We start from the raw sequence: 15,158 nt of genomic DNA, 5'->3' as shown, positions 1-15,158 counted from the left end.
TCCCTAGGACAGTTCCTGGCAGGAGGCAGAGCTGGCAGCCGCAGTCCCTGGGACAGTCCCTGGCAGGAGGCAGAGCTGGCAGCCACAGTCCCTGGCAGGAGGCAGAGCTGGCAGCCACAGTCCCTGGGACCGTCCCTGGCAGGAGGCAGAGCTGGCAGCCGCAGTCCCTGGGACAGTTCCTGGCAGGAGGCAGAGCTGGCAGCCGCAGTCCCTGGGACCGTCCCTGGCAGGAGGCAGAGCTGGCAGCCGCAGTCCCTGGGACCGTCCCTGGCAGGAGGCAGAGCTGGCAGCCGCAGTCCCTGATGAGCTAGTGTTGGGGACAGGACAGGTATATGGGGGGCAATGTCATGTGACCGGTGACGTCAGCTTACCTGTAGCCGCGGCTCCCGGGTGTGTATACGGCAGCTCTCCTGTCTACTCCTCAGCGTATAGGCATCCGGGTCCCGAGCGGAAGGGGAAACAAGGTTGCCATAGCAACCGAAGCCCTCCCACTGTCAGTCCCTCTAGCACCTCCGCGGGGCGTGTCCGCTCATGTTGTCTCGCAGTGGCCTCTGGGAAGTGTAGTTCTGTGGTTGGGAGCAGCAGCAGCGAGTCTCCGCCCGGAATATCCTGTACGCGTCCCTAAGCTATATGATACATACGGGCGGGTGTGTACGGAACTGATGTGTCCCGGGCATGGTTCCTGGGGGACGTAGTTAATGTAGGGGCTACTTCCGGCGGGACTCCCTGACTACCAGATCCGGATGTTTACCTCTTGCTGCGAGCCGGTTACCCGCGGGTCTGTGAGTGACGGCTGCGGTATTACTGGGCTGGGTACAGGGTGGGAGAGTGTCCGAGCAGGGTGTGACGTTACAGATCTGTGCTGCATGGCATGCTGGGACATGTAGTCCCACACTAGCCGAGATGCCAGAGAGTTCCCCAGTCTGTCCTGTGTATGAAACAGCTGCGTCCCCCTGTAATGTTGTGCAGGCCCCCATAGAACTGGGCTTCCTATATATAAAGCTGCGCCCCCATACAGCTGTGCTTCCTGTGTATACAGCTCCCCCCCCCCCCAATACAGCTGAGCTCCATATGTATACAGCTCTGCCCCCATAGAGCTGAGCACCTGTTATATACAGTTGAGTTCCCTATGTATTCAGCTGTGTCCCCATACAGCTTAGCTCCCTATATATATAAAGCTGTGCCCCCATACAGATGTGATTCCTGTGTATACAGCTGAGCCCCCCAAAGTGCTGAGCACATGATATATACAGCTGTGTCCCCATACAGCTTAGCTCCCTATATATAAATATATGCCCCCCCCCCTCCCCCATTCAGATGAGCGCTCTATATATACAGCTCTGCTCCCCCCATACATCTGAACTCCCTATGTATACAGATGTACCTCCCCATACAGGTGAGTTCACTGTGTATACAGCTGTGCCCCCCCCCCCCCAACCATACAGCTTAGCTCCCTATATATAAAGATGCCCCCCCCCCATACATCTGAGCTCTCTATGTATACAGCTCTGCCCCCCCCCCATACATCTGAACTCCCTATGTATACAGATGTACCTCCCCCATACAGCTGAGTTTACTATATATAAATCTGTGCCCCCCCCCCCCCCTACAGCTGTGCTTCCTGTGTATACAGCTCTGCTCCCATAGTGCTGAGTACCTGATATATACTATACAGCTGTGTCCCCCATACAGCTTTGCTCCCTATATATAAACCTGTGCCCCCCCCCCCCCCATACAGCTGAGCTAGCCCCATATGTAAGGGCCACTATTGTATTGGAGGCTGCAGGAACAGGAGATTGGTGCAATGCAGCAGCCAGACAGCCCTCGTGTAGTGAACGTTTAGTAAACCTCAGGAAATGAGCCGTTGATATCCTAGGGGCCATGGATGGGATGTTTTGACATTTAACACAATTTGTTACATAGATATCAATGTTTCCAGCCTTTCTGTATATGAAATATATTTGTGACTAGTAAGCTTGCTCGAAGCAAATGCTTCGAAAGCTAGTCTGCTACCTTATGATTGGTCTGATGTATGTGGACCTTACAGTATAGGTTTTTCTTAGTGGGTGAAGTTGTGCTTGGTATGTTAGGTAACATGTGCCTCAGTATGTGTCCTCACAGACCCTTGTCTTTGTATAGGTTGTATGAATTCACCAGTCTCACCCCAGCCTGTGGGAGACACACAGAATGCTGCCTGGCAGGCCTTGCAGAGTCTCCCTCGTGGTCTGGCCTTGGGTCCCACTCTGTCACAGGACGAAGGTCTGGGATTGTGGTGTGTTGCTGAGCCTTTGCCTAGTGGTTCATTCCTTCCACCCTACAGCCCTAACGGTGAAGATGGACTGTCCATTAGTGAGGTTAGTGTGCTTCTGTTTATAAGCAATACGCTCCAGTGCTTCTAACACACTCTGTTCTGTATCTCAGCACTGAAATACAGACCAGAGTGTGCTATGACCACCAGAGCAGAGAGTGAAGCCCCAAGCCAGCAAAGAGGAACTGCGTGGGCTATGACCGTTCCAAGGTGCTAGAATGAATGTTAGTACTCTGGGTTCATTCTCTGTTCATGTCTTTACAGGAAGGTCTCACTTCTTTGTCCCCAGAGACTGGACTTGGGTGGTTGAGGTATGTATGACTAAACAAGGATACCTACACTTCTTCCTCATCGCTTTTCATGCATTCACATCAGTCCCTGCCCCAGTCTGAGGAGCTTACAATCTATATACGCATAAGTACATTTTTATTTTTTATAGAAAGTTTATTAAGTCATCAAATATCAAGACGGGCAGAACAGGAGCTGGCAAACATCCCACGCAGGGGAGTGACAGTCAGAACAAGGAGATAACAACACAAAGTGTGCAACATCGAATAAAAAGATGATAAAGACAGCAGATGCCAAGTTTTCAATATAGAAGGAGGAAGAAGAGTGGGGAGGGGGTATCGCGTAATCATAGAGCAGATAGGGCCCGCTAAAAGTGGACCTCCAGAATGGGAGAGTAGAGAAAGGAGTATATTACATCCATGGACGCTACGTCTTATAGAAGGAATCAGCCTCGTACATAATTCATTATATGCTCCGTTTCATAAACAAAGCCGATTTCCAGGGAGTAAGCAGAAACGGAGGGTGTGTCTGTAGCCTTCCAATGGGAAGTCTGTCCTGGTGCTATGGGGCATGTTTATTATGCTCCATGAAGTGACAAAGCGGCTGGTACATTATCTCCGGCCAATCAGCTCCTAACTGTCAAGTTACAGGCTGGGTTTGAAAAATGATAGGAGCTGATTGGCCGGTGATAAAGTACCAGCCACTTTATCACTTCACCAGGATTAATAAATCTGCCCCTGTGTGAGGTCTGGGAGTGAAAGGGGGGCGTGACTAATCTTTAGGTTAGTCAGTAGTGTGGTACCTAGAAGGGGTGTAAAGAAAAACTGGACCCAGAGCCATAAATCTTGTAGAATAGCGCCAAATGTGGGAAAAAAAGAGTCGAATTATACTCACCGATAATTCCTTTTTCTTCCTAGAGATCCCATGGCAGCCATACATTGGGATATTCCCTTCCCCCACTAGAACAGACAGGATTGGTTTCTCTTGGGACCGCCCACCTTGGGTATAATAGACCCCTCCTTCACCTCTCCTGTATCTTTTGAGTGTCTCCGTCTCTTGGTCCCTAGAGAAAACACATCAGAATACAAGGGAGGGCAATCAGTGGCTGCCATGGGATCTCTAGGAAGAAAAAGGAATTATCGGTGAGTATAATTCGACTCTTTCTTCTACGATCCCCATGGCAGCCATACATTGGGACATACCCAAGAAATAAACAGGAGGGTAAATGCATGTAAAATAATCTTTTATTATCAAGAGGTATTTAGGAAACTGCCTCTTAAAGTACATGCTTCCCAAAGTGGGCTAGAGAAACGTCAAGAGCATAGTGATTCACAAAAGTGTGTACTGACGACCAGGTAGCCGCTTTGCATATTTCTGTCACCGACGCTTTGGCCTTGTTCGACCAGGAAGTAGATACTGCCCGCGTTGAGTGTGCCTGTACAATAGGAGGTATCTTCTTGCCTTCCTGCTTGTAGGCTGTAACAATAGTCTCTCTTATCCATCTGGATATTGTCTGTTTCCCAGGTTCTTTTCCTTTCCTGACACCTTCAGGAATGACGAACAAATTTTGGTCACTCTGAAAACCTTAGTTCTTTCCAGATAGATAGAAATCACTCGGACTAGATCTAAAGTATGCCAGGCTTGTTGTTCCTCATTTTCAGGTCTAGGATCGAAACTGGGTAAAGTGATTTCCTGATTGAGGTGGAAGGCTGACACCACTTTTGGTACAAATTCTGGGTGAGTCCTTAGGACAACTCTGTCAGGGAAGATAACCAAATAGGGCTCTTCGATCCATAGAGCCTGCAACTCACTCACTCTTCTCGCAGAGGTAACTGCTACTAAGAATACTGTTTTCCAAGTTAAGAATCTCAAAGAACACTCCGTTAGGGGCTCAAACGGACACTTGGTTAGGACCGACAGCATCAGATTTAGATCCCACGGTGCCACTATAGCCTTGACTGGTGGCTGGATCCGCTTCATAGCCCTGTTGAATCTTTTTATCAGTTTTTCTTCTGCTAAAGATCTATCCAATAGCACCCCTAGTGCTGATATCTGCGATTTAATTGTGGCAGGAGCAAGACCCATCTGGAAACCTTCGTAAAGGAACTGTAGCACTCTATCCGTTGTTATGGAGGAGAAATCACCTCTGAATTGGCCCCAATCAATAAATCTGATCCATGTCTTGTAGTATGCCAGGGATGATATGTCCTTCCTGGCTTTCAGCATCATTTCCATAACCTGGGGGGACAGGTTATGTCTTTTCAGGATCTTCCGTTCAATCTCCATGCCTTTAGTGATAATTTCTTGGGCTCTGGATGATAAACCGGACCCTGGTGCAGCATATCCACTCTGTCGGGTAGGGGCCAAGGTTCTTGTACTGCCATCTTCAGAACATTGACGAACCAAGGTCTTCTTGGCCAGTAAGGTAGTATTGCTATCACTTCTACCCGGTCTTCTCTTATCTTCTTCAGGACCTTTCCAATCATAGGGAAGGGCGGGAATATGTATCCCAGTCTGAAGTTCCACTTTACTGACAGAGCATCTATTGCTCGGGCCTGCGGATGAAAAGATTTTGAAAGAAGCTGTTTACCTTCTTGTTCCCAAAGCTTGCCATCAGGTCTATTTCTGGGCTGCCAAATCTTCTTTCTATTTGGGAGAATATTTCCTGATTCAACTGCCACTCTCCTGGGGACACTACTTCTCGACTCAGGAAGTCTGCCAGGGTATTCCTTCTTCCTGGGATATACACCGCTGTCATGGATTTCAAGTTGTGTTCTGCCCAACACATTATCTTCTCTGACATGCGCATAAGTTTTATACTTCTTGTGCCCCCCTGATGGTTTATGTGGGAAACCACAGTGACATTGTCCGACATAATTCTTAAATGGGAATTGCCGATTTCTTCTTTCAGACAATTTATGGCTTCCCATACCGCTTGCAACTCCCTCATATTCGATGAGTTCCTTGCTTCTTCTGTTGTCCAAATACCCTGGACTGACCTCCCTTCGACATGGGCGCCCCATCCGAAGAGACTGGCGTCTGTGGTTACTATACAAAACACAGGTTCCTTTAGGCTGGTCTTTCTGTATTCTAGCCCCTGTGTCCACCATATTAGATCCTTCTTCAACTCCTGTTGTAATGAGATCAGTTGTTGGTCGCCACACCCTCTCTTTTGTAGAGGAATCAGTAGCCATTGGAGTTTCCTCATTTTCCACTGTGCCCAAGGAACAATTTTGATGCAAGAGGCCATCATACCCAGTAATTGGGTGGCCATAATTAGGGGAAATCTTCTCTTTTGTAGTAAGATGTCGACTAACTCTTTTATCTTTCTGCATCTGTCTGGCGAAAGAGAAATTGAGAACTGCTGCGTGTCTATCATGGCTCCCAAAAATTGTATTTTCTGTACCGGTAGCAGCTGACTCTTCTCCTTGTTTATGACCCAACCTAGATACTGTAATAGGTCTGTGGTCCTTTTCACATTGGTTTCTGTCTCTATTAGAGATTCTCCTGCAATGAGCAGATCGTCCAAGTAGGGCCATACTTGAATCTTCTGCATCCTTAGTGCTGCAATCACTGTCACTAACACCTTGGTAAAAACTCTTGGTGAAGTTTTCAGCCCAAAGGGCAGACAAGTAAACTGAAAATGATGATTGGCCACTGAAAACCTCAGGAACTTTCTGTACCATCGATTGATCGGAATGTGGTAATATGCATCCTTGAGATCTATCGATGCGAGGTAGTCTTCTTTTCTTATCCCCATCACAATAGAACTCAAGGTCTCCATCCTGAACCTTATCTGTTTTATATATACATTCAACTCCCTCAAATCCAGAATCGTTCTGAATGAGCCATTCGGTTTCCGTACCAGGAATAGATTCGAATAGAAACCCTTTCTGCGTTCCTTTTCTGGCACTGACTCTATGGCCCCTGACTGTAGGAGTTGATCGATTTTTAAGAACAGCGCTTCTCTTTCTTCTGAAAGTCCTGGTATCCTTGATTTCATGAATCTGTGATGGGAGGGGATTCTTTCGAATTCTATACAGTATCCCTGTTGTATTATGTTCAACACCCAGGTGTCTCTTATCATCATCTTCCAACACTCTGTGAACAGCATAAGTCTGGCCCCAATCTTCTTCACCTGAAGATAGTCATAACTTTCCCTTTTGGCCCCAATCCTTTTCTGGTTGATATCGGCCACGAAAATTTTGTCGAAAGGGCTGCCTGGAGGTATTAGCATTCCCTCTCTTGTAATACGTTTTGCCAGGGCGGTAGGTCTTCGCCTCCCTATAAGCTTGTTTAGATGAGGCCGGAAAGTTGAAGCGATTCCTCTTTTCCTGGGGTAACCGGATTGACTTTCCCCCTGAAATCCTCTGGATCATAGTGTCCAGCTTGGAGCCGAAGAGGAATTTGCCTTCAAAGGGTAAGTTCGTGAGCTTATTCTTTGAATTAGCATCCGCGTTCCAAGGCTTAAGCCATAGAGCCCTACGCCCTGTTACACCTGCTGCCATAGCCTTGGTTGCAAAGGACACCCCGTCTAGTGAGGCTTCACACATATAGTCGATGGCCTTTTGCATGACTTCTAAATTTTTTAGAAGGTGTTGTTTTGATATCTTCTCCTCCATATCCGTTTTTAGGTTGGAGGCCCAAAGTCGAACGGCCCTAGCAACAGAGGCCATAGCCACGTTGGCTTTCAGGGAGCCTGCAGAGGCTGAGTGTACTTTACGGAAAGAATTTTCAATTTTTCTGTCCATGGTATCCTTAAATGCCGCAGCATCTTCAACTGGTATGGTAGATTTTGATATGATTTCTGCCACCGCTGCATCTACCTTGGGTAAGGTACACCATCCCAGTAGGTCCTCATCCTTAAATGGGTACATTTTTTCTACCCTATTACCCAAGGTAAACTTCTTGTCGACATTGATCCACTCTTTATTTATCATGTCTCTCACCATCTTGTTAAGTGGAAAGGTTCTCCCCTTCTTATCTCTGTCCTCATATAAGGGGTCTCTGTCCGATGTGGAGGCCGCCTCTTTGAAATTCATGGCTTTGTAAATATTTTTAAGCAGGTTTTCTACAAGCTCTAAGTTAAATGATCTGACATCTTCCACTTCACCAGACTCGTCAGACGACTCCTTATCTTCACACTCAAACTCATCAGAAGAATTCTCTTCAGGTGTAAACTCTGCTTGTACTCTAGACCTTTTAGTAGATTGACTTTGAGCAAATTCATTCTTAGAAACAAAATTCTGCTTCATTCATGCCATTAACTCTTTAAGCATTTCCGAATGTTCTGGCTTCTTTGCCACTTTAGACTGTGCCATTTCACACAATTCACATACTGACTTTTTCTGACTTGAAGCAAAGGTCTGATCACATGTCATGCAAACTGCTTCTATGAACTTTTTCTTTGCTGTCCTCTTCTTGTGTACAGGAGAGACAGGCGCACTAAAAATGTAGAGAAAACTACACTCAATATCTAGCTCAAAATAACAAAGCTGATGCCCAAAACCAAAGGGCTTGCCTCACTGGGGCATCATCCGGCTTCTGGGGAGAAGGCGCTTCCATGGTAAATACTGCAGCGTTTCCAAACAGCATGCAAACACACCAAGCAGATAGACGCCATGATAGGACTTACTGCTGGCTATTTAACTGTTCCCTGTCCGCCCTCTGTGCCTGAGAATGGCTAAGCGGAACTCAAACCACTGCCCAGCGTTTCCGGTGGGACTGGATTCAAAGACGCACCTCCAGCGTCTGTGGGCGGAAGTGACACGTTACCGGCACTTCCGCCCCTTCTGCCTTATCTTCCAGCGTGTGTAGCCGCGGCTTTACAGCGGGGCTGCCGCACAGTCTCCCCAGCAGACCTGTTTCTTCCATACACCAGCCCACAGTGTATGACGTCCGGACCAGGTACTGCCATGGCAGGATATCGCGTGCAAGGAGACAAATACCGCTGGCCTCCTGCACCTTCTTCTCCCCGGGGAGCCACCCCAATCAGCTCCATGCTGCTCTGAGGTAACCCTGTTTAAACAAAAATAACCTGTCCTACTCTGTCTACTTCTAAACGGAGACAGGAAAAAAGATACAGGAGAGGTGAAGGAGGGGTCTATTATACCCAAGGTGGGCGGTCCCAAGAGAAACCAATCCTGTCTGTTCTAGTGGGGGAAGGGAATATCCCAATGTATGGCTGCCATGGGGATCGTAGAAGAAAGAAGAGCCATTGCTTCCACAAGTTCTCCTAAAGGGGAGACAGTGGGAAAATATTGTCTCACAGGGTTACTGGCTTCTGACCTACCAGTAAGTCTTCCGATTGTGGGAGGAAATCTTACAAACCCGGTTAGAACATACAAACTCTTCGGCTGTTGATCATTAGGTCAGCAGGCAACAGGTCAATAGGTAGAATTGAGAAAATGATGACTTCTATACATTTTATTGTTGAAACGCTGATATCGTTTTAAGGCACAATTCTGGCATAATGACTGTGCTGTGTGGTGCCTCACACCTCCCTTGTGGCGGTGCCTCACCTCTCCCTGTGGTGCCTTGCAGGTTTGTCGGAAGAAGTGCCGAGCAGATGAATGTGAAATTCTGCCGGCTCAGTGGACGTCTCAGACTCCAGGTCACCGCCCCTATCCAGCAAGGCTCTGAGCTGCTCCTGTCGCCAGAGGAACAACCAACCAACTTAGAGGATACTGGGGAGGAGCCCCAGAAGAGAGCAGCTCCATCCAATCAGGATTCAGTATGCGACTCCACTTCCAAACTCCATCTGCAGTTAGCAGAGACGACAGATGACAAACTGCTGCATCGCGCCAAAGAGATTTTAGGGGATAAAGACTCACTTTTGATATCATGGCAGCCTGAAGTGTCAGTTGTGACGCCACAAGGGAAGGGGCCTTCCTCAGCAGGGACACCTGAGATGGAGATGACTGTGTCGGCAGTCACAGCAGAACAAGAGATAGATGTGTCACCGCTTACTCCAGAACCAGAGGGAGCCAAGCTGCCCATCAATACCGGCCTTTCAGAAAACATCCTACCAAACACCCCTACAGAGCAGACCAGCCCCACGCTGATTGCTGGAACCACAAGCCAGGCTGCAGGTCCGTTTTCATGTCTACCAGCTGTGAAGACTTGTGACCATAGTAACTGAAGTAGGAAGTGACGTTTCCATGGCATTTGTAACTATAGCAGGATTATATCCCCCCCCCCCCCTGCTTCTCCTGTAGTTTGGAGCTTCCTTATATAGTGTTCATTCTAGCACCCGCCATATTTGAAAACCCATGCAGTTCCTGTTCCCTGCCTGGGGTGTCGCTGTCTGCTGTGGTGTTTGTAGCACAGGTCTGGTTTTCATATCAGTGCTGATATACAGACCACACTGTGCTAGAAGCACTGCAGCAGACAGCGACACCCCAGGCAGGGAAGAGGAACTGCATGGGTTTTTAAAGATGGCGGGTGCTAGAATGAACACTATTATAATTGATGCACTGTAAGATACAACTAAGGAAAGTTTGTTTTTAAAATATTCATATCAAAGTGTGTCCAGAGGGAGCGCCTGTCAGCCAGCCTGAACTATCACCAGACAGGAGCACCATCTGTCTCACACGCTCGCGCGTCCCCCGTCAGCATGGTGGCAGGGATCGGAATCTGGGAGACTGGCTTCTGGGAGACGTGCAGTGCGAGTAGGGGTTGCGGGAAGCTATGAAGGAAGAACGTGGGAGGTGGCAGCGGGCTCCGTCAGAACGGGGTGCGCGAGCGCGCCCCCTTCTGATGCCGATGGAATCGCCAGGAGCAGCTCCGTCTATCTCACCAAATGTAATTCTAATAATAGGTTTCTGTAGCCTCAAACACTATTTTTACTGACAGTACTTGTCAAAAATATACATATATGGAGGGTATATATTCCACTGAAAATGAATAAATAAAAGGACACCATTATCCCTTTGAGTGCCAAGTGCATTTGTCCAAATAGGTGCGTAAATTGGCAAGAAAACATCTTAATTCATCATCCTCTTTTTTTACACGTTTTTATTTGAATTTATATAACAAATGTCAGCGGCGCCGGCATTTGATATATTGTGCATCTCTCACAGATGTTGGCACTCAAAGGGTTTAATTAATTACCCAAAGAGTATGGGAAAGCCCTTTTTGTCATTTAGGAGTTAATAATTAATGTCTGTGCAATTTCTTATACCATTACACTATTCATTGACACAGCCTATGTATGGTTTAACAGCCCAAGTCAATAATAATTGTAGTACATCATAAAGGAATATATGTAAAATGTCCGTTCTGTCTGCATAAAGATTATTGATTGTCTTTTGTGTACTTAAAAAAATAAGCAGTGTTATATATAATGGAGTGCAGTACCCCTTGATTATAAGTTATGCATCCCTTGGGGCGCACATATCACAGGCTGAGCAGTTTGGGTGTAGAGCGTTCACTTTTCTGTATTAATTAATTGTAAAATGGACTTTACACATTGTATCAAAATGGTCAATTAAAAGTCAGACAAAACCGAGGCCGTTTCCACCTCCTCCCTGTCCCAATCACTGACCGTCTGATCCAGTCCTTCATCCTGTGTCACAGGACCTGTTTGCACATGCCCTTATCACATCTGAGTGAGAGCCTAAATCAGGGGTCCTCAAAATATTTTTCTCTGGGACCGCATCAAACAATAACAATTACTACAGAACCCCAGCAAGTTACATCACATGTAGTCAGCAGTAATGGAGCAGTTGTGGAGGCACAACATGATGGGAGGAGTCTAAAATAACAGACAACTCAACAGATGTTTCGGTACTTGTTTCCTAGCACGGCCACAATCGCGGGCATCGTGTGCCTTAACTTTAAGGCACACGATGCCCGCGATTTCCTTTGAAAAAAGCACAACTCGGGTACATCGCGTCGGTCGTGTGCCTTAAGAAGGCACACGACACGACCGACGCGATGCCCGCGATTTCCCCATAGGCTTCAATGTTAAAATATTTTAACATTGAAGCCTATGCGGGCCGACGCGATGCCCGCGATTTCCCCATAGGCTTCAATGTTAAAATATTTAACATTGAAGCCTATGCGATGGACCCGATTTGTCGAAAGGCTTCAATGTTAAAATATTTTTTAACATTGAAACTGAGTCCATTTAACATATGAAACAATGGGAAAAGGGCCAATATGGGCCATTTCTCATCGGGTATGGCCCCGGCATATGTGTGTAAAAAATAATGTCCCCCCATTGTGCCCGCCACCCCCACGATTGACGCGAACCCGAAGCGTGGCGAGCGGCGGCGGTGCGCGTCCTCCGACCTTTTCATTCCCCTACTATCCACGTCGGCGTGGAGTTGAGAATAGATTAGTGTGGCGAGCGCAGCGAGCCACCGAGCCCGAAGCGTGGCGAGCGCACGCGGATACCTGTCAAGCCGGTGAGGGGCCTCCCTCGCGGGCTTGACAGGTATCCGCGTCCCCTCGCGGGGCTCGCTGTGCTAGCCACACTAATCTATTCTCAACTCCACGCCGACGTGGATAGTAGGGGAATGAAAAGGTTGGAGGACGCACACCGCCGCCCCTCGCCGGCTCGCCACGCTTCGGGTTCGCGTCAATCGTGGGGGTGGCGGCCACAATGGGGGGCCATTATTTTTTACACACATGCCGGGGCCATACCCAATGAGAAATGGCCCATATTGGCCCTTTTCCCATTTTTTCCTATGTTAAATGGACTCAGTTTCAATGTTAAAATAATTTAACATTGAACCCTATGGACAAATCGGGTCCATCGCGTCGGCACACCATGGACGCGATGGACCCGATTTCTCCATAGGCTTCAATGTTAAATTATTTTAACATTGAAGCCTATGGAGAAATCGGGTACATCGCGTCGGACGCGTCGTGTGCGTTTTGGTATGCGACCGACGCGATTTTTTCCGACACGACCACCACGATAGAAATCGTTGTGGCCGTGCTAGGAAACAAGTACCGATGTTTCAGACTCCTTATTGTAGATACAAATGTTTAGAGATCATTCTACCTTTACAAATCCAGATATTAACAGGCAGGAAGTCAGCCGATGTGGAAGCGTTATAATGTCTGTATAATGACCGCTAATCTTTCTACTCCATATTATCTCTTCCAGCATCTCTGGGCGATGCTGACGAGGACCCTGAAGATGAAGAGATACCCACTGAGAACTCCCCAAATACTTCTCCTGTACAGTGTATTCAAAAGCGAGAGGAGAAATGTCAGGACTCCAAAGTTGCTGCAGATGGAGGTTCTCCGATAAATAATGTATCTCCGATATCAGTGCAGCAGGAGAGTATTGATCATTTACCGGGTGAAAAGAGTAATCCAGGAGGGGATGGAACAAGTATTGTGGATACAAAGACATCCAGTGACTGTGACAGAAGGAAAGCTGCCAAGAGGAGGCGCTCTGTCACGCCTAGGAAACCGGCCGATAACCAGACCAAGGTTTCCAGGCTGGAGATCAGTGCACCCAAGTATATTCACAAAGCTGTGAAGAACGAGACCGAGAATAAAGGCACAAAATTGAAAGGACAATCGGAACGCAGATTCAGTTGTCCAGATTGCGACAAAAGCTTTTTCCAGCTGGGCCACCTGAAGAGACACAGTTTTATCCACAGTGGGCTGAAACCGTTCCTGTGCACAGAGTGCGGGAAGGCGTACTGCTCAGAGGAAAGCTTCAAAGCCCACCTGCTCGGTCACCAAGGCCTACGTCCCTTCAAATGCTCGCTTTGCGATAAGGCGTACGGTACCCAGCGGGATCTGAAAGAGCACTCTGTACTGCACACAGGTCTGCGCCCCTACGCATGTGAGGACTGCGGAAAGAGCTTCGCTCGTCGGCCCACCCTGCGCATCCACCGCAAGAATTACTGCACACCGGGTTCTAGTGAAGCCAGGACCCCTCTCCACTGCAGCGTGTGCAATAAGCAACTGGCGAACAGTTGTTCTCTGCGCAATCACATGCTCGTACACACGGGAGAAAAGCCCTTCACATGTTCCCACTGCGGCACCGCTTTCCGCCACAAGGGGAATTTACGCATCCACCAGCGTCTTCACACCGGTGAGAAGCCTTATAAATGCCAGTACTGCGGCGATGCCTTCCCGCAGCAGCCGGAGCTGAAGCGCCATCTTATCGCGCACACGGGGGAAATGCATTTGTGTACTGTCTGCGGCAAATCGTTAAAAGACCCTCACACACTGCGCGCCCATGAGCGGCTGCATACCGGCGAACGCCCGTTCCTGTGCCAGTACTGCGGGAAAACATACCCAGTCGCCACCAAGCTCCGGCGCCACCTAAAATCCCACCTGGAAGAAAAGCCGTTCCGCTGCCATGTATGCGGAAATGGTTACACTCTGCAGCATAGCCTGAAGCGCCATCTGCGCAGTCACAGACACAAGGGGCAGGAACCTTTGGCTGATGGTCCTGCTGCGGAACCAGCGATGGACGCTGAACCAGAGCACACGCTTGTACTGGTGGAGTTGATGGATACCAGCGAAGGCACCGACGGCTCACAAAGGATAGTAATTGCCGACTTCAGCAGGCACTCGGAGCTGTGTGATTCCCAGAATCCCCAGACTCTTCTGCTCCCGCTGAACTCAGAGACGTTAGCGGTCCCAGCTGGACATGAGGGGGAGAATGGGATCATCCTGCAGAAAGAACACGGGCCCAGGTTATTACTGGTCCCACAGGCCCTTGGGTTTAGCACAGTAGCTGAGGTGATAGAGGTGGAATCAGGCGTGTGACAATCTCCATAAAGATATTGTTTACGTTCTACTTTTAACTGTGTCAGTATCAGATTTTTCAGACTCCTTGACTCACTGATTTGAGATTAGAAAACGAATCAGCCTGATGGTCAGCAACATAGTGGTGACCCCATTCTGAGAAGGTCAGGACCCACAGTTTGAGAACCACTGTATTAGAACAACTTGCATACAATGCACATTATATGAACGGTCAACCTAAAAAAATACGATCTGCTTACGACCACAACCCATCCCAAATTATCATATGTGCGACCTCACGACTTTGCATTGCATCATCACCATACAGAAATCACGGTACTTGTGAGTTATCCGGGCTGACGATTTCTAAATCGGGTCGGATCGGGCACATCGCATCGCATCGCATGCGACCATCGGATGCGATGCGATGACCCGATTTTTCCATAGGAATCAATGTTAAAATTGACTGAGTCCATTTTAACATGGAATTCAATGGGAAAAAGGGGTCCTTTTCATACCCCTACTATCCAAGTGGGCATGGAGTTGGATATAAACCTGTGGCGAGCGTAGCGAGCTACCGAGCCCGAAGCGTGGCGAGCGGACACAGAATACCGTCCCCTCGCGGGGCTCGCTTCGCTCGCCACGCTTCGGGCTCGGTGGCTCGCTACGCTCGCCACGGGTTTATATCCAACTCCATGCCCACTTGGATAGTAGGGGTATGAAAAGGACCCCTTTTTCCCATTGAATTCCATGTTAAAATGGACTCAGTCAATTTTAACATTGATTCCTATGGAAAAATCGGGTCATCGCATCCGATGGTCGCATGCGATGCGATATC

At 48.2% G+C, this 15,158-nt stretch overlaps 2 protein-coding genes across 6 annotated transcripts in view; one reads left to right on the top strand and one right to left on the bottom strand.

The window, feature by feature from the left end:
* Positions 1-561, bottom strand: part of ARHGAP1 (Rho GTPase activating protein 1) — a 40,428-nt gene extending 39,867 nt beyond the window's left edge. The window contains exon 1 of the mRNA XM_083164475.1: positions 372-561. The gene's annotated coding sequence lies outside the window, so the exon portion shown is untranslated. The remainder of the gene's footprint in view (positions 1-371) is intronic.
* ZNF408 (zinc finger protein 408) lies at positions 504-14,379 on the top strand. 5 transcript variants are annotated; one of them, XM_083164474.1, is made up of 5 exons: positions 504-611; positions 2,140-2,354; positions 2,573-2,619; positions 9,140-9,687; positions 12,714-14,379. In XM_083164474.1, exons 2-5 carry the CDS (start codon positions 2,145-2,147, stop codon positions 14,339-14,341), a joined length of 2,433 nt encoding a protein of 810 aa, XP_083020600.1. In that variant the 5' UTR covers positions 504-611; positions 2,140-2,144; the 3' UTR covers positions 14,342-14,379. The 5 variants fall into 5 exon arrangements, with proteins under 5 accessions (XP_083020600.1, XP_083020597.1, XP_083020598.1 ...); XM_083164471.1 differs by lacking the exon at positions 504-611 and adding an exon at positions 651-798; XM_083164472.1 differs by lacking the exon at positions 504-611 and adding an exon at positions 655-782.
* The last annotated feature ends 779 nt before the right edge of the window (positions 14,380-15,158 follow it).

Source organism: Crinia signifera, chromosome 11 (genome assembly GCF_055691185.1).
Source record: "Crinia signifera chromosome 11, ASM5569118v1, whole genome shotgun sequence".
NCBI classification, from domain to species: Eukaryota; Metazoa; Chordata; class Amphibia; order Anura; family Myobatrachidae; genus Crinia; species Crinia signifera.
This window is presented reverse-complemented; position numbering and strand designations above follow the sequence as displayed.

Bases quoted from the DNA above. Each gene is read 5' to 3' on its own strand.
- ZNF408 (XM_083164470.1), top strand. From the start codon at position 1,318: ATGAGCGCTCTATATATACAGCTCTGCTCCCCCCATACATCTGAACTC. The intron at 1,397-2,139 runs GTGAGTTCACTG...GTCTTTGTATAG, and splicing joins AGATGTACCTCCCCATACAG to GTTGTATGAATTCACCAGTC. The intron at 9,688-12,713 runs GTCCGTTTTCAT...TATCTCTTCCAG, and splicing joins AACCACAAGCCAGGCTGCAG to CATCTCTGGGCGATGCTGAC.